This window comes from Anomalospiza imberbis, chromosome 3 (genome assembly GCF_031753505.1).
Source record: "Anomalospiza imberbis isolate Cuckoo-Finch-1a 21T00152 chromosome 3, ASM3175350v1, whole genome shotgun sequence".
NCBI classification, from domain to species: domain Eukaryota; kingdom Metazoa; phylum Chordata; class Aves; order Passeriformes; family Viduidae; genus Anomalospiza; species Anomalospiza imberbis.
In genome coordinates, this window is record NC_089683.1 from 63836748 (window position 1) to 63855038 (window position 18291).

Below are 18291 nucleotides of genomic sequence, written 5' to 3' on the forward strand. Positions count from 1 at the left end.
CTGTTTGTGGCTTTGAGAATATCACTAGCACTTGAAAATACATTGATTTCTTAAAAGGCTATGGCTGAAATATTATTTGTATGGCATCATAAGGTATCTTAATCTTCATCTTTAAAAACTGGTTCATTTATATGCAGCTTTCCATATTGGTGAGATTTGTCATGCGTAGTATAATATCTCATAATCACAAATAATTTATGTAGAAGAACTTTACTCAGTATGTTGTCTACTGAAATGTGCTAGGTAAAACTTTGCTTTTCAATGCATTATTTCAGCAGTTCCCTCAATGAACTTTACTTGGAGGCAGGGCATCAGGAAATAGCAGTTAGGCTGTGTTTCCAAAGAGTAGCTATAAATGATTTTGTGGTAGCTTTTGTAATTTAGAAATACAGCACTGGGCAGAAGTTAATATCTTTTTAATATTGTTAGAAGGTGACTGAAGTCATGCTCAGCTGTTGTGGAAGCTGCAGAACTGATTATAGGAGTCTAGCTGAGTAATGAAAGATGCCATCCCTTGCTGGATAGCATGTTAACTGCACATCCTAGTGGAGATAAAACACTGGGTGAAAATAGTTTTTATTCCTTCTGACAGACTTTCTTATTCCTGTAAAATAGAGGCTAAGTAGATTTGAGCACTTCTGCTGACAATGTGACATCTATATGAGCACTTTGGTGACATAGGTATGCTACCACAGTGTATATACAGATCTATTCCTTGATAGTAGCAGCTATGTTACTAAAAATGTTAGTGTACTGAAAACTTTCTTAGAAGAAGCAGCAATGTTGAGATTAGGAAGAATTTTGTGTCTTCTGAAAGTAGCTCATGAGCGACTAAATGTTCTCAGCGCTGGAGACGTTTTGTGTTTCGCTGTTAAAGCCAAAAAACAAGTACTTTTTTCAGGCTTTTTTAAGTATGATCCGATGTTCATCAGGTACTGCTTTAGGATACTTTTACCTCTTTTCCAGGAAAGGGAGTATCTAGCTTCAGTAGATATTGAGACTTTAACATCTGAAAAACACATATCTGACAAATGCTTACAGGCTGAAACTTGCTATACCCCTGTGAAAATAAAAGGGAAATTTCACTGAAGGTACTCCTCTGCCTGTGGGTGTATTAAGCATATTACTGGCACTCCAGATCATACTGATTTAGTGCTATGTCAGTGCAGCCTTTGGAGGAGAAACTCAAATTTGGTACCTGTAGCAGAGAGAATTATATCATTTCAATTCTTTCAACTGTATGAAAACGAGTGTGATTTTATTTTAAAGTTCTGTTAGTAGTTCTGCTAGTTCGTTTCTGTGCACTTCTGTTTTGTGGATTGAACAGGTAATTTCAGATAAAATATGCGTGGTTTACAAGCACAGAACTGGAAAAGATCTCATATGTAATTTTATTATTATAAGAAGTTTTTAAAAGATCAGGGTTCTCTCTTGAAACTGTGAAGCCTTTTATTCCACACTGGCTTTGTTGGGGAAAACTATTCCAGGGTCTTAGTAGGAATATTCATGGGAATATGGTGGGAATTCCCACTTAACTCAGCCTGCTCATTTAACAGCTTTGTCATTAGTATTTGCTGCAGGGCACCACCAGTATTTACTGGAAAACTATTGCATTCTACGTTAGCTCTGTTTTGCTTGACAAAACAATCCATAGTCTCAGTTTCATTTCATAAAGTAGTTACCAGTAATCCTTAATCCTTCTCTGCCTGTGATCCAATTTGAATTTGCATTCATTGAAAATATTTTGCTACATTTGTATTTCTTGTTCCAAGTGATATTTCACCGGTATTAATGCTATTTTGTAGGGTTCTTTCCTGTTTTTGCTTGATATGTCTCACCTCATATACCTTGGCAGCTGTGAATAAAGCAAATGTGTCACACCTGACAGACTGTAGGCGTGTGACCTGTGCATCTCTTTATGGCCTTTGGTAGTAACATTCATTATGCAAGAAAAACTGTATTTTATATTTTAAAATTTGATAGCTGATTGTTACCATGTCCTGAAAGGGATCCATCTGTTTGCTGCCTTGCATTTGTTGTTAAATTTTGTAAGTATGCTATGTAGTGTGCATAATTGGTTACCTAATGTATCAGATTAGGTTATTATCCAAATCAATTAGGTTATTGTCCAATTCAAGAGGATTATTAGAAACTTCCCTTCAACCTTGTAATTACCATTCTAATACAATCCAGCTTTGCCCCTTCCATAGGCAGTTCTTTTACACCTTAGGTCCATGTATTAATCTCCACATTGTTGGAACTATCCTGTATGACACCCCACTGAGGTAATGCTCAGCTTCAGGTTAAATGTAGTGCAGTTCCTTTGTTGAGGAAGTCACAAAAATACCAGTATCATTTCTTGTGCTATGGTTGATCTTTTTCATTTGTCTCTGGTTTAATTATTATTTTCCTTAATTGACTGAACCATACATCCTGCCTTGAAAAATGGATAGTGCTGCAAGTGGAGAAGTTCTCATTGAACCTTGGATTGTTTTGTTCTTTGGTACGAAGGCCAGTTGATTAAAAAAAACTGGGTTCTACAATGCAATTGCCATCTCTAAATAAATCTTTTTTCATGATGGATCTGGTGACTAACTCATAAGCAGGCTGGGTGGTATCAGGACCTGGATCACAACACCTTTAAAGCTATTCTTCAGATATCATGTCTGGCTTCATTGCCTCTGGAATTCTCATTAGGCAGTTTTCTTCTGACCTGATGTGTGCAACCCAGGAAAAGGTTTATAATCTCGTTTGTCTCATGTATGCTTATAATGCCCTTGTGAGGCTGAGATTCCTCTGGACAGTATTGTCCCTTTAGCACATTATTGTGTTGCCTTAAGCCAGTTTATTTGACTTGTCTTCACTAAGACTCTTCCTTTAGTCATATATTATATCACCTTTTTAATTAACATGCTGTTTTTAGTAACTTCTTCTCAGTTCAAAAATATTCAAGTTACAAGTACTTCATCTCAGTTTTCTAATTCCAGTCTGACAAAAATGCTTTTTTACAATGTTTTTAAACGTGATTTTTTTTTTATTAATTAAGATGCACTACTTAATTTTTGCCTGGTAGCCATAACCTTTTTTTTTAGTAGTTATTGACAAAGATGTCCTCATCAGTTTGATTTAACATGAAAATGTTAACCATTTATGTCAACATGCTTTTATTAAGATATTTTCTGGAATCATGTAAAGAGATAAAATAAGTGGCTTAACATAGTAAAATACAGAACGTTGTAATTGCTTTGATTTTTATTGAGATTTGTCTAGAGGGAAAATTAAAGGTAGTGGTTTAAATGTAATTGCATTGAAAATACTAAAAAAATTATTTAAAAATATTTTAATAGCAGCTGATCTAACACCTACTACAGTGTACAGATGCTGAGTAAAATTTTCAAAGTTCCCAAAGAGATTAGGTGTGTAACTTCAAATGACTGAGCTACCAGTAAGCTAAATAATTCAAACTGTTTTTACATGCTACAATTTGGGAGAGCAGGTAAGTTAGGTTCTGTATCCTAATTATCTTTTAAAAATCTGATTCTAGATATTTCAGGCTTTGAAAATTAATTTCTTTTATTAATAGATCAGTCAGGTGAAAGCAAACAACTCTACTTGCTCAGTTGCAACAAATGCGATCATAAACTCTCAAAACACTCTCACATTATGCAAATTTGTGTTGCAGCTGAGAATAAAGTTGGTTCTGATAAAACTACTCTGCCTCTGTTTGCTAAAGTGTGAAGCTCAAGACAGAACTGAAGTGCAAACTATACAAGAAACCATGTTTTCTAGGTAAAACTGATAACTTGTTATCCAGTGTAAAGACAGACACATAGTCAGTAACCTATATACAGGGGTCAGATGAACCTGTATATAATTGCAGTTTCAGTAAATCTCTACTCATTGTGTTTTCCCATGACTGCTTTAGAATGGGAGTCAGTATTTCTACTGTCCTGCCTCCTCCTCAGCCTTTTTTGGCTTTCATCTTCCATCTTTACACTTGCATCAAGCCATCAGTATTTTGGCCAAGACATTTGCTATATATAAATATGTTTTAAAAAAAAAAACAGCTAAGGGTTTTAGCTCTCTTAAGATTCTAGTTAGCTAGGTGAATGAATGCCATGAGTGGTATTTGTGAATGACTAGGATTGTGCAAGGGAAAGATGGTGCCAGAGCAATGGTGTCTAAATAGGGTTTAAACTGGTTTGGGAATGTGTGCCTTGTAATGACAGTACAGCTAAAAATGTGGATTGTCCCCCTTCCAGAAGTTTGACATCAGAGCTGGTGATATGCTTTTACTGTTTAATTATTTTGGAGTCTGTAAGCTCCAAATCAATTGTGGGAAATCTGTAAATGCTCAGAATTCTGATATAATATTGTTTTGCACACTGAGAACAAAGTTAATTATTTCCTATGTTTGTGCTTCTGATGATCTGATTACTGTCACTATATGCTTTACAGAATCACATGAACCACATGTATAGTAAAGATTTAGAAGAATTAAAATTTGGGATCATATTTACAATTACTTCCTGTGCTCTCAGCATAAGACCAGCTGCTAGGCAGAGGCTTACTGAAGAGTCAGTTCTCAGCCTAGGGCAGGGCTGCTTCATGATGACTGTGTGTCAAGTTTTAATGTTCACATGCAGTTACTAGAAGTAGTGAGTAGTTTCCTCTAGGTAGACTATCAGACATTTGTCTGCCTCAGGTTTTCTTCTGTGTCTTTTTCTGGACCATCTGATTTGCAAGAGTACTGGATTAAATGAATAACACCTGTGTCCAAGCATAACTTTCTCTACATTTACTCCATGATGTTTTGTCTAAAGAATTCAAACATCCTTCAAATCTTGTTTGATAAAAGATGACCTGTATAAAAGCTAATGGAAGAGGAAGCTTTTCATTAAGTGATGCAGTGTCATGGTTTTCCTATCACCTTTTGCACAATGCTAAGCACAGTAGCCATTCAAACTCAGTTCCATTTTCCAGCCTGCAAGTGGCACTCTGGAAACCCTGGCTCCTTCCCCTCTTGTCCTCATGTACCAGTGAGGGTAAGAATGTCCTGCCATTGAAAATAAATCTGTTAACTAAATGCAACAAGGAGAAATCTTCAGGCAAAGTACAGAAAGGCATGTAGCTGCAACAAAAAAAGGTATCTCGAGTTGATGGAGGTACTGTGGAGGAACAGTAACACAGACTGTGCAGTCGGCTGATCCCTCAGTTAAAAGCTGAAGTGAATTAATATTGCTCCCAGCCATTTTTTAAAACTTTTTGCCAGTATATATGAGTATGATTTATATACTGGGAATGGAAAGTTTGAAATCTTGTGGCGTAGAAACTTAGTTGAGGAAATCTGACTTGATGGTCAGAACTTCCAGAAAATACCTCATCTGCAGAATCAACCAAGGTGGCTTAAATTTACAAGGAATAGGAAAATCAGAGGGCAAAAAAGAGGCAAAAGTTTATTTATATCAACACATTGTAAATTAACAGTCATTGAGGCTCTAAAGCTTTTTTTGTTAGGATGCACATACTTTTAGAATATACATTGCTTGGAGAAAAGCTTGTTAATGGCACTTTCTGACTTGTTAAAAGACTTTTAGACTTTCATAGGTGTAGTACTGTTTAAAAAGCTTAATGGTCTTTGAATATTAGCAAATTAAATCAGTTTGGGTAATTTTGGGGAAGCCTACATTTAGTCTGTCTTGATACTTGATAATAAGTTAACACCTGTTTGCATAGAATACCAAACTTTCTGTGTACTGCTGAAACAGAATTTGAGGTTTTTGGCTTTGTTAATACTTTTCAGGATATTTGGAGTTCAAGATTTACTTTTGTTTACTTGTTTTCACTAATACAGTTCAGTTCAAACTGGGAGAACTGGCAAACAAGAATTTATTCAATATAGGGAAGAAATTACTTTCTACTACATGAATACTTGGTACAATATAAATTATTTTTCCTTTGTATTTTATTTGAAATGAAATAAAGTGGTAATTTGAATGTCTTATGAGAACTGATTCCATGTAGAAATTGCACGTGATTCTCTTTTTTCCCCACCTGTTCAGGAAGACTATAGTACAGTATGGGATTAAAGAGAAGTATGAGCCTTAGCATCATGGGAACACTGCCTTGTACAGCAGAGAAGTATATCCTAGCTGTCATCATTCTTTTTTAAAATTTGCATTTATGTTTTTGCACATTAAAAAATCCAATGTGCTATTTGGTGATTTTTTTTTTCAGCAATCTATAATTCTGGTTTGTTTTAAATGAAGACAAATAACTGTGAGTCTTTTGATTAACATTTGGTAGGATAACAAATTGCACAGTAAGTAAGTATTTCTTTTGAGATGTGGTTTCAAATGTAACTTTTATCACAAGTGAAAGTGAGTCTTATAATCTAGTTTCCTTTGTAGCTAAGTCATTTAACTCAGCATTGCTGTTGTTTCAAGAATGCCAAGTTAAAAATATATTCGATTACATTGATGTAAATGTGTTCAGTCCCATTTATAATGTACCTGACTTCTCCTGTTCCCTCATTTTAATAAGTACTAAAATTTTCACTCTCTAAAATGGGAGTTTAACTGCAGTGATGGTTGTTTCTAGAAATAATGGTTTTATATAGGTTTTAGATGTGTTTAGTTATATAGTAAAAAACTTAAAAGATTCCTTTGTTTTATTAGGAGTCCACATCTCCAGTTGTTTCACCACAGCAATCCCCACCAACCTCTCCACATACCTGGAGGAAGCACAGCCGCCATCCCAGCGGAGGGAATAGTGAGCGACCTCTTGCTGGACCTGGGCCTTTTTGGGCTCCATTTAGTGAAGTACAACCAGGTATCAATGTCTTGTTATGCTTCAGTGGTAACCCAACATTGTGGAATTCTTAAATAAGTATCATAAATGAGCTTAGGACAGTTTATCTTTGTGTTTTCCAGTCCTGGACATTTTCTTGCAGATTCAAGTATCTGTGTTGATAGCAACACTGTAGAATCTGTGGTCTTACATATGGCAGATGCATTTATTAGGGTCACATGGGAAATGCTAAGGGTTTGGAGGGAGGGAAAGAGTGCTTAAGTTTTCCAGTGGAAAGTTTTTAAAAACAAAATTGGTAATCCTGTTGAAATTGTGTAGAAGCTGTCAGTATACCTGAAAATGTGGGGACCTCAAGGGAAAGCAGCAGATAACAGATTGTTTGCTTGAATTATATTTCTGGTAGATTAGCTGAGTTACCAAAACAATTAATTTTATTTCTTTAAAGTTTATGTAAACAACTGAAGCATCTGCATATCCAATCTGTCAAGATAGAACCACTTGTTTCAGTGAAGCTTTTCATCCTTTGATGTTCTTCATTTAACATTAAGACCATCCCTGTTATTGTATCACTGTATTCAAATTTAAATGTTTTTTCCCTTAATATGTCTTATTTTAAAAAGTCCTGTTTTCTTTTCTGATACCTGGTAGTCTTAATAAATTTGGGAACAATTGTAATTTAGGTTTTGATTTTGATGGTACTGCTAAATAATGTTGCATTTTGTAGGTTGTAGTTTGAAATTGAACTGTGATTCCTTGGTTTATTTCAGTTAGGATATTCCAAAATTGGTCTGTCACCTTTCAGTGGTTGTCATTCTGTAATTCTAAGCATCCATGGAGGAACAGGGATTCTATTAGAATTCGTTGGATAAGAAGATAAAACTTCAGAAGTGAAGTGGGTTGTATGCAGAGGTTTATGCCAGTGTCCTAAATGTTGTTTGCTAGTAAGTCCCAGTCAGTTTACAATTAAAAAAAGAAAATTAGTCTGCTCATTGCTTATATAATCCCTTCTAGGGGTTCAGTCCAAGCACCGTCAGCACTCAATTTCTCAGCGTTTTTTCTCCTGTAGTTCAGCTGACTTTTGTTTCTCTAAAGCTGAAATATAAGTGTCTGATTTCTAACTTGTGAAGTTTTTCTAACTTAAAAAGTCATGGACTCCAGGACAGTATGCAAACTCTTCCTTGTGTTGTAGAGTTCAATATTGTTATCTTAAAAATAAAGTTGCAATACCATGTTAATATCTCAGTTTGGCAGTGGTTTCCCTGTGATGTTTAATGGGTAAATTTTTCAGAAGTTCTCTGAGCATATTTCTGAACTAGCTCAGTATTCCCTGATTTTATATTCCGTACTGGAACACATTCATAGTTTATTTAAAGTAATTCAAAGATGCTATTATAGAAGGATTGTCTCTTCTGGCAATGCTAAAGTAGTTTTTAATATATTACTTTAAGAGAAATTGTCAGTGTAATTGACTATAGATGATCATTTTGCACTGCAGATCTGCAGATGATTAATTATTGCAATGAATTTCAGCTATTGTGGGCAGTTCAGCTTTTCCCTCCTCTCTTGATCCTACATTTTAAGGACAGTGTTTATAGAAAAATTATGTTCTCATAACATTTAGATAGAACCAGATAGACTGCTGGTTAGTTTTCTTAAGATCAGTACTATAAGCTCATCTTGATTCCATTGCAAGATATTTTTGAGAAACCAGGTGAAGTGTTATAGTTTCAGTAGGGCTGTGCCAGTTCATTTGTGATGAAGCAAAGTGAGAACCCAGGTCTCTGCTTGTATTTTACTTTATTCTCAAACATTATTTCACATTATGAGGTTGTCAACTGTAATCATGGAATCTCAAATGTGAAAATGTTTCTGGTGGGTCAGATAATAATCAGCATGTTGCTTAAACCAGAAGGGCAAAAATCAAATCTAATTTTTTTGTTGAAGAAAGATATATTTAAATGGGAAGATTCTGACTTATGCATAGTAAATGTTCTATTGCATCCTCATACTCCCACTATGAACAAAGTTAAACAGTGCTTTCTCTATTGAATTCGGCTGTAAAATAATTATTAGATAAGTCAGTTGTTGGTTTTAAAAATCTTACACATTGTCTTGCATTAGAAATCGAACTCATAACTTACAGCTGTAGTTATCAATTTCTTGGAAGAAAACCTGTTCTCATCTCAGCAGAGCAAAAGAATTTGGATTTTACAATATTTTGTCAGTTGTGTTGTCCTGTGACTGTAATTCAGTTAGGATAGTGTTGCTGCTTTATATGTATGTTTCGGACAGTACTGGTAGTACTGTCACACTAGCTCGGTGTGCTTACAAATACGAAACCAGAAGCCAAGGCTTGTTACCATCTCTCTTCAAGATTTTTTGTAAAGAGAGCCCCAAAGGGTGCATTTCTTTTATTTTAGTATCAGGAATTAAAATTCAGTGACAGACATTGATTACCTGTGTAGAATATTTATAGTTAGCTTAGGTCTCATCCTGCAATGTCAGAGTCAAGTCTCTTAAAACCTGAGCCTCTCAAGTCTTTCAGGTGCCTTTGGCTTAGCAATTTAAGATAAGATCATGATGTTGACAAACTTGGGAGAAAGAACCCTTCCCTACTTTAAATGATAGTTGAGTGGCATGTCAGAATGCTAAAATATTTTTTATTACCTTGTAGTCTGTTGGGACTGGAAGCAAAGCAGAATATTTATGTTGGTAGTATCCAAATAATGATCTAAGACAAGTTTAAAAAATCTGAGGTCTTCTGTTCTGTCCTAGGATATTTGTTAGCTTTGGCATGACATAAGAGTTTTATGTTCGTACCTGAAGATGCATGAGAAATTGCAGCCCTAAGCCGTACTTCTTTCTTTTCTCTTTGGGAGGGGTTTTGTAGCCGTTTGTGAACACTTCAGGGACAGAAGTGGAACATGTCTACAAGTAGAAAAGAGTTTAATATTGATAATGACGTTGAATGCTAATATGTCTACTGTGCTAACAGTTCCCTTGCATCTTCAGAGCCCTAAGATATTTACTGGGCTTGCAGGGGACTGAACAGTCCTTTGTTCCCTAGTTAATGCTTCAGTAACTGATGATAATTGGTCTTGTTACAAGCTATGGAATACTCTTACCTGAGCATAAGAGCTCTCCAGTATTTTATCTTATTGTCAGAATTGTATTCAGCTTCTGGTTTTGTTTCACCACATATTGATAAGGAAAGCTCTTCTTAGTTTACAGAGTTAGTCGAAAATTTAGTTCAAGTAAAGCAATATTTGTTTAATTATTGAAAAGTACATGTTAACTAGATAGAACATTTCTTACATTTCCATTTGTATCTCAGAGTAAAGGGGGTAGCTTTTATTCCACAGAAAATGAGATAATTTTCCATAAGTTATCAATGTGTTGGTAAGATATTGAAGCTAGTGGAAGATGAAGAGCAGCTACAGGAATTTGTTAGGTCTTCATACTAAACATAGAGCATTAGACTTCACCAGCTTGATCAAATCTGATCATTGGTCTTGGGCCTATTCTCCATTTAAAGTGGTGTTGCAGGTGTTTCCACTGATGAAGATGCACAGAGACCACGGAAGGTTTTCTTCATTGAGTTACAAATCATAAAATAAAAATAGACCAATGGCTTTGAGTCTTCTCTGTGACCCAGTTTTCTTCCAATTTCTCTTCCACCTTTGTTTCCAATTTGCTTTTGTCAAATTGAGTTATTGGCTGGTGGCAGTCCATGAGTATGTGTGTAGTTCCAGGTCTCCATGGTTACTAGTAATCTTTCTGCAGTGTTCTCCAGCCATTCCATCCTGTGTCCTAAAACATTGCAGTGGAGAGTAAATAACAACAGCAGGAATGTAAGAATGTTCTTGCTGGTATTATTTGAACAGGAGAGAAAGGAAACAGTTCTTGCAATACCTGTAAAGTACTCTGAAGGTATCACAGTTTGGTGCTACCAGCATTTCCATTGCTATCAAAGTACTGCTTTGGAACAGATACTGTGCTAAGTGAGATATGAATTTAAATTGTACCAAGATCAGTTGTTGAGAGAAGTGAAGGAGAAGTAAACATATGTAAGGCTAATGGTAATAATGTCAGTGTCTGAGAGGTAGAGAAGGAGAAAGTTAGTGTATTAAAAATAAAATTTGAATGTCACATATCAGAAGGACTGTTGGGAAGGTGTTGTCTGCCTCTTGACTGTCTGTTAGTCCTGGAAGAGACAAGGTGGAAAGAGACTGAGCTTTTGTCTTGAGTTTCTTTCTAGTGTTTGAGAGTTAGGTGAACTACTGAAGAAGAACCTCAAAGCAAATAAAGCATGCCTTACCTTTCTTCTCAGCACTTTTGGAAAAAGTCACTAGAAACTCCAGGCCACATCAGGAGCTTCCAAAAGTGGAGGATGAATTTTGGACAAAACGAGTAGTTAATAGTGCCTTTTCATCATATTAAAGCTAACTTAGAAAGAAAAAATCCTCCACAAAAAAAAAAAAAAAAATTCTCCTCATGCAAATGCTACTTTTTACACGATGTAATGCAAAATTAAATGTGTTCTGCACAATTATGACTACTGTATGTAGGAAAAGAGCAAAGATAAACTGGTTCTAAGCATTTTTCTTATTACTTTTCATTTATGGAATGGAAGAGTAATTACATGTTGCCAGGTATTAGATAGCGGTATTTTATACTAACGATTATACTGTCACTTAAGATGTTAGTCCTCAACGTGTCTCACAGATTCTCAGATTTCCTTCATTCTGTTTACTGCCGTGTAGTGTCATGAAAGTTTCAAGAACCTGAAATTGTTGATGTTTGTCAGATTCATAAATTGATTACCTCTATATGAATGCACTTGTCATAGCAGGTTTTTTTTAGCCAGCATCATGACAAGAAATTCTGTGTGTTTTTTGCTTGAAATTAAATCTTAGTAGCAGGATTAAATTTATGACATCAGTGTTCTGTTTCTTGTCGCGTGGAGGGTTTACAGAAATTCACAAGAAGCTGACCTGTCTTTTCAAAGGAAGTCTGTTTCTGCATACAAGGCAAAAATTCTTATCTAAGTATGTCTCTTTATTTGGCATATTTCAAGAGAAGACATTTAGTTGTGCAAGAAGAGTAGATTCATCAGTTTCACAAATGTTTAGATTTAAGGAGTTCAGCATTACTTTCAGGAATTGAGGAGTAGAAAGGAGTCCTGGAATTCTTCTAGACTTGTTCTAAATGGTTTGTTTTCCCTCTGATCTGAGTTCCTTAAATTTTTTATTTGCAACTGCAATTTTAAAGAATTTTGATGGTTTTGTATGTAGAGCAGTGGATGGCTTTATCTTTCTGTAGTTGCTTCATTGTTATTTTAATATTAAGATATTGAACATTGACAGTTCTTCAGAAGTAGATGATAGCTGGGCATTGGGTGAATTTCAATTGTTGTGTTCCAGATAGTTAATAGATAGCAGATATTAGCATTCTATATGGATGCTTTTTATTATTCTTATCCTGTTTTTAAGCAACTACGTTAAGTTAGTGTAGAAATGATGTAGAGGAGAAGGGTTGTCTGTGCCAAAAGCCCCGATTCTTAAAAGGAATTTCCAAGATTTAGTTCTTTGAATGGCGAACTAAAATGTAAAAAAGAAAGTTCAATATTGATAATGCAGTCAAATGCTAATATCATGTGCCACGTTTAAATAGCATTTGTCCATACAAGTGTTGCTTATTTCAATTAAACGAAAATGTGGAGTGTTTATTAACTCATTCAAAACCCATTAAATGGATAAAATCCAATTTTCATTTTACATGTGTTGCAATAAGCTCATCCCTCAGTTCTGTCTTTTTAGTGCAGATTGAAGCTAACATAATGTAAAAATCTACAAAAGTGAGATGTCAGGAGGTGAACTTTGTCACGTTGGTGCACTTTGGTTTCCATTTTTCACATCATCCTATAATGTATCTCCATGACAGGTGATATTTCCATATCCACACTTCTTTCTCAGTTTTCAAGGTTGCCTTTTGAAAAGGAAATGTTTCTTCTAATTTCAGGCTCATCTACTTCTAGTGATCCCATATGGTCTGGCCATTCACCACCACCCCATCAAGAAAATTGGGTCAGTTTTGCAGATACCCCACCAACCAGTGCTCTTTTAGCCATGCATCCTGCTTCTGTCCAGGTGTGACACTTTATTGGTATTTGATTTGCCTCATTCAGATTGATGTTGCAATCCTTGGGGTTTTTTTTCCTTCATAATTTTCATTGCAGCTGTTTACTGTGTATCTGTGCTGTAGTCAATTCAGTGCTATTTGCCCAGCAGATACTTGTTCCGTTGAGTTGCCTTAATTTGGAATGATTAAATGAAAGATGCTAATGTAAAAAATGTCAATAATTACGACTTTTAAACATTTGTATTTAGCTTTTTGTGCATATGTGCCATACTCTTTTTTTTTTCCTGCTTACATACCTTGCGGTCATTCCATATTGTATCAGTGTGCAAAAATACCCTGCCGTTATCCTGGAGATGCCATCTGCTGATGGTTTCCTGCACTTTTTTAACTACTGTGAGTTTTAACTATGCTTTATATTTTGAAGGCAAGAAGTTGAGAATTTGTAGAATCATTTTAGGTAGATAATACTGAGGAAAAATATTTCATTTCAGGACCAGACAACAGTACGAACTGTAGCATCAGCTACAACAGCAAATGAAATTCGTAGGCAATCAAGTAGTTATGATGACCCCTGGAAAATAACTGATGAACAAAGGCAGTATTATGTTAATCAGTTTAAAACCATTCAACCTGATCTAAATGGATTTATACCAGGTAAGTTATTCTTTACAAAATATAATTGTGGGTGCATCAGTTCTGTTACAAAGACTTGGTTTTGTACTTAGGCTTGCATACTATTTTGAAGGAAGTTCTGCATTTGCTGATAATATTCTACTATAGTTCAGTGTAATTCAAGAAAGACTAGAAACTAATTTGCCTTTTTCCCTCATTTAACCCTAGTAATTAGTGCCATTTTTCTCAGAACCTTTGCTAAATAACTCATCACCTTTACAGTAGCTCTGAGTCTTCTAATGATTTCACTTGCCTTAAATATTAAAAACGATTGTTGCGATTTTTTAGGGTCTGCAGCTAAAGAATTTTTCACTAAGTCAAAACTACCTATTCTTGAACTTTCTCATATTTGGTAAGTATGATTATTTAAAATAATTAATAATGATAAATGTTTAGAAAGATGACAACTACCTGGTAGACATCTAATAGTTACTACTAGAAACTGTTAAGTAAAATTTCACTACTACACTAGTATGTTCAGTCCTGCTCATATTTATGCCAGTACTATTTAGTGGGTTTTAATGGGCCTGAGCTGGTACTATTTACAAGGCACTTTGAGAAAATTTCAAACTCTTCAGAGTTAGAAACAATTTATTTGAGGTTTTCATTGTTAAAAATGCATTTAAATTTAAATAATTATTTCCTTATCTATATTTATTCATCTATGTCTAAGTAAATTTAAATGAAACACTGATTCACATTTTTAAATACAATTTGTGGTACATGATGACAAATTCAGCTTTGAGTTAGTTTGTGCAAATATTCTGTTTCATTGTATTCTGGAATTTGTAATGCATCATTGCATGCTATCATTACATGGCTTACCTTGGCAGGTGCTATCCTTCTTTCAGTGTAATGATTTCTATTTCAGGTATTTTCCCATTTAAAATAAATCATGTTGCCTCAGCACTGTAATTTCAGTAGTATACTTTGCCAAAAATCTGAGACCTATAAAATTGTGCAGTACTGTCTTAAGTGGGTTAAAATCCAGGAGAGATAAAAGTGATTTTAAATTATCTGTAAGCTGTTATTAATGAAGTCTCATCATCTTGAGGAGCAAAGCATGTAGCACTAATATATGAAGTGTTCAGTAGCATAAAGTGAGCAATAAACTTTGCTCATCCAAGTAGCAAAATGGAAGCCTGTCTTTTGGAAAGAAAATAACTTTTGGAAATTTTATTTACACTAAGTTTTCCTTCTTAGGGAACTGTCAGATTTTGATAAAGATGGTGCACTGACATTGGACGAGTTCTGTGCTGCATTTCATCTGGTAGTTGCTAGGAAGAATGGGTATGATTTGCCAGAAAAGTTACCTGAAAGTTTAATGCCCAAACTGATTGATTTGGAAGACTCAACGGGTAAGATACGGGTTCAACACAAATGTCAGTATTTTAAAATTATGGTCTAATTGTTACAGCAGGTACTTGTTTGTATGAACAGAAAACACTTGTCAGTATGAACTAAAGCATCGTAAAATTTTCAGAAGTCTTATCGCTCAAAGCTAATTTGCGCATGTACGTATTTCTGTAGAGGGCAGTTATTTAGGAGCAGTACACATACACTATTACATTTGGAAGTATTGACTGTGTCCTTTAAAGGTTAAGGAAAACAAAATTGTCACAGTATGGATTTTATTAATGACCAGCTATTGTATTTCAGTTTCCCAAGCCAGCTATACTTTATACTCACTTTCAAATGAGTATGCTTTCTGTTCACCCTCATTTGTGAAAATATGGTATGAGGTTCTAAGCATCAAAGGTACTTAAAAAATATTCCCAGATTCAATACCAAGGGCAGGATGGTACTGATCTGTGGTAATGATCCTGCAATTTAAAAATGCAGGATCAGTACCACAGACCCTTTTTTTGAAATTCACCTCCTGACTTGAAAGCAGATTTATCCTTTGTTGTGTTGGCACCTAGTTGTTCTGTGCATTGCCTTTTACCTTTTGGTACACCCAGAAAAACTACTGAATGTATCAGTTATGCTTGTTAATATGTGCCAAAAACTTAGTCCCGTAACTGAAACACAATCTTCTGTTCCATGTTAAAGTGATGTTTAAAAACAGGATGTCTGTGGCCATCTTATTTTTTCTATTTTAAAATAGATAAAGGAAACTCACTATTTTAAAGCTGGTTTAGATTACTTTTTAACAAGCAGTCTTTGCTTGAAAAGTCAGGTTATATTCTGAGTGCACAGGTACTATGATTTGCTAGAATGATATTTATTTTCACTAAATACTTCAAGGAGACTCTTTTCATACTGTGTTTGTAGGCTGAGACTTTAATCTCAAAATTATGGATTAATTCTTAAACTAGATACTGTGTTTCTTATCTCTGCTTTTAATAATGAACCTGTTTTCTGTGGGAGTAGGTCGGCTCTTCAAAGAGCTGCTGCTGAAGTGTTTTCAGTATGAGTAAGCATTTTGCTATGATGAAGACATTTGTGAGAAATAGCTGCACTTAATTGGGCTAAAACCTAGCAAATGTCTAAGACCATTCCATTCTCTCCATTTTTGTGTTAAAGTGGTAATCAAGCAAAAATCTTGGTAGAACGTGCAATAACATTTATTTGTATAAACCATTGTTACTACAAAAAAAAAAAAAATCCCCAAGAACTCCACACCCAACAGCTATATATGTCTTGATTTTCTCTTGTTGTTATTGGTATTAGATTTCAGCTAAAGTTGTCTGGAAACTTTATGCATCAGACACTAAACCAGAAAGTATTATGTGTGTGTTCATTATTCTCATTTTACAGGCAACTTTGTTAATATAAAACTTCTGACTTATTTTCATGAGGTACAAAGTGGTCTTTAAATCTGAGGGAAAACTGCTTTTAAAATTTTTTCCCTCTGGTATTAAAGGGAAGTTACCCTGTTCTAGTGAATGTTATAAGATTACCTTGCTATATAAGCCATGCTTAAAAAATAGGAAAATCTGATACTTTATTCTGTGTTTATTAAGAGCTACAATGAAAAATTGAAGTTCTTACAAACTTGTGGGTTTTTATCCAATTAGCTTTATTTTACTTATATATTTATTTATTTGGTTAGCAGCATTGGAAAGAGCTGATCTTATGTAGCACATAACATGATTTATTGCCAGAACTTCTATGTTGAATAAAATACTTCTGATGAACTTATTGATGTGGGTATAGTTTTATGTTTAGTTACAACAGCATACATTTACTAATTTAAAAGTTAGTGATAGGTTTGTCTACTGGACATGATGAATTACAGGAATTCATCTTAAGAGCTGTAAATCAGCCAGAAAGATGAACCAGTTAAATTTTGGTAATAATTTTTCATTTCAGTTCCCATAAAAGTTGAGTTTTGTTAAAGCTTTCTTCCAAAATCGTCTTAGAAATAGAAACTAAAGTATGACACCAGAGTGTCTTCTTGAGTGCACTTTTTGCATGGGATAAAACTCTCTCAAAGAAAGAAATAGTTGATCTTCTGCTGACATGCCTCAGTATGAATAATGTACAGTCAAACTGTTGAAGAGGATGAATTGCTTGAATGTCTTTTAAACCAATGTGCAAGATGGCAACCTTTATTTCAAAAGCATTAACATCACCATTATTAATCCCGTTCTTTTGTTAGAAAGTTTCCCATTAATCTTCTGCACTTCTCCTCTGCACTTGAAAAGTGCTGCTTTTTTCCATTTTGACTTCTGAACTAGTGGCCAGCAGAAGGAAGAGTAACAGAGGGCTCTTGCACCCAATGTCTCTGTTCAGACTGGAAAGCCTCTCCTTCATCAGCCCCTGTGAATCCAGTATGCACCAGCTGCAGGTGTTCCATACCTGTTTGAGATATGATCTTGCTTTACATCTGGTTTCATAACTAGAGATATGTATTTCTCTCACATGGCACAGACTTATTGTATAATTAGGCATTTGTATAGTTGGTCATTTTTTTAGTACTGCAGTACATCTCTACAGAATTGTAATTCCTTCAAACTCAATTGTATCTCAGTTAGTAAAAGCCACCAACCTTTACAAAAGCTGAAAAGCAAGTTTTACTTTTCTGTGAATTTTTGTTTGGGTTGGTGTCACAATGCATTTCTTTGTAAGAAAAAAAATCTGCCATGCCTTATGTCTTACACAATTACTTTAACCCTTAAAATTTTCCATGGAATGTCATAGGCATGTTTCGTGTAGGTATTTGCAGAATTCTAGCAAATGCAGAATTCTGCAAATGTAGCAAGCTGTTGGTAGTCTATCCATAATAATTTTCAGCCTTATCTTTTGACTTTGTGTTTAACACCGAAGTTAGTTCAATTATCTAGAGTACCATCAGTGAAACAAGAATTTTGAGTTTTTTAACTTAATAGAAATGTTTTATTCTTATTACACTTCAGAGCAATTAACATGCAATGTATATTTCCAAAATATTGCCACTGGCATATTTTGGACTTAGTATATTTTTGTTTACAATGACCACAGCATATCAGCTTGACTACTTGTGATATTGACACCTCAATGTAACCTATTTTTGGTTTCCCTAGAGGGAAACAATTCAAGATGCTAGATGCTGGGCATAATTTTGGAAACATTATGGAAACAGCCTCATGTCTGGCTATTTAAAGGAAGTTTACATGACCTTTGAAGCTCTGATGAGTTACTGGTTTCTGTGTGTGGTTTTTCATGGTAGTAGCACTTCAGTTG

The 18291-nt window shown here is 34.8% G+C and overlaps 1 protein-coding gene across 13 annotated transcripts in view; it reads left to right on the forward strand.

Annotated features, from left to right (window-relative positions):
• Positions 1-18291, forward strand: part of REPS1 (RALBP1 associated Eps domain containing 1) — a 62140-nt gene that overhangs the window by 21830 nt on the left and 22019 nt on the right. For 12 of the 13 annotated variants that reach the window (XM_068184802.1, XM_068184789.1, XM_068184790.1 and 9 more), the window contains exons 4-8: positions 6678-6831; positions 12832-12959; positions 13443-13605; positions 13912-13975; positions 14827-14981. In XM_068184802.1, coding sequence (XP_068040903.1) covers positions 6678-6831; positions 12832-12959; positions 13443-13605; positions 13912-13975; positions 14827-14981 — 664 coding nt within the window. The remainder of the gene's footprint in view (positions 1-6677; positions 6832-12831; positions 12960-13442; positions 13606-13911; positions 13976-14826; positions 14982-18291) is intronic. The other variant, XM_068184797.1, reaches the window with a different exon arrangement.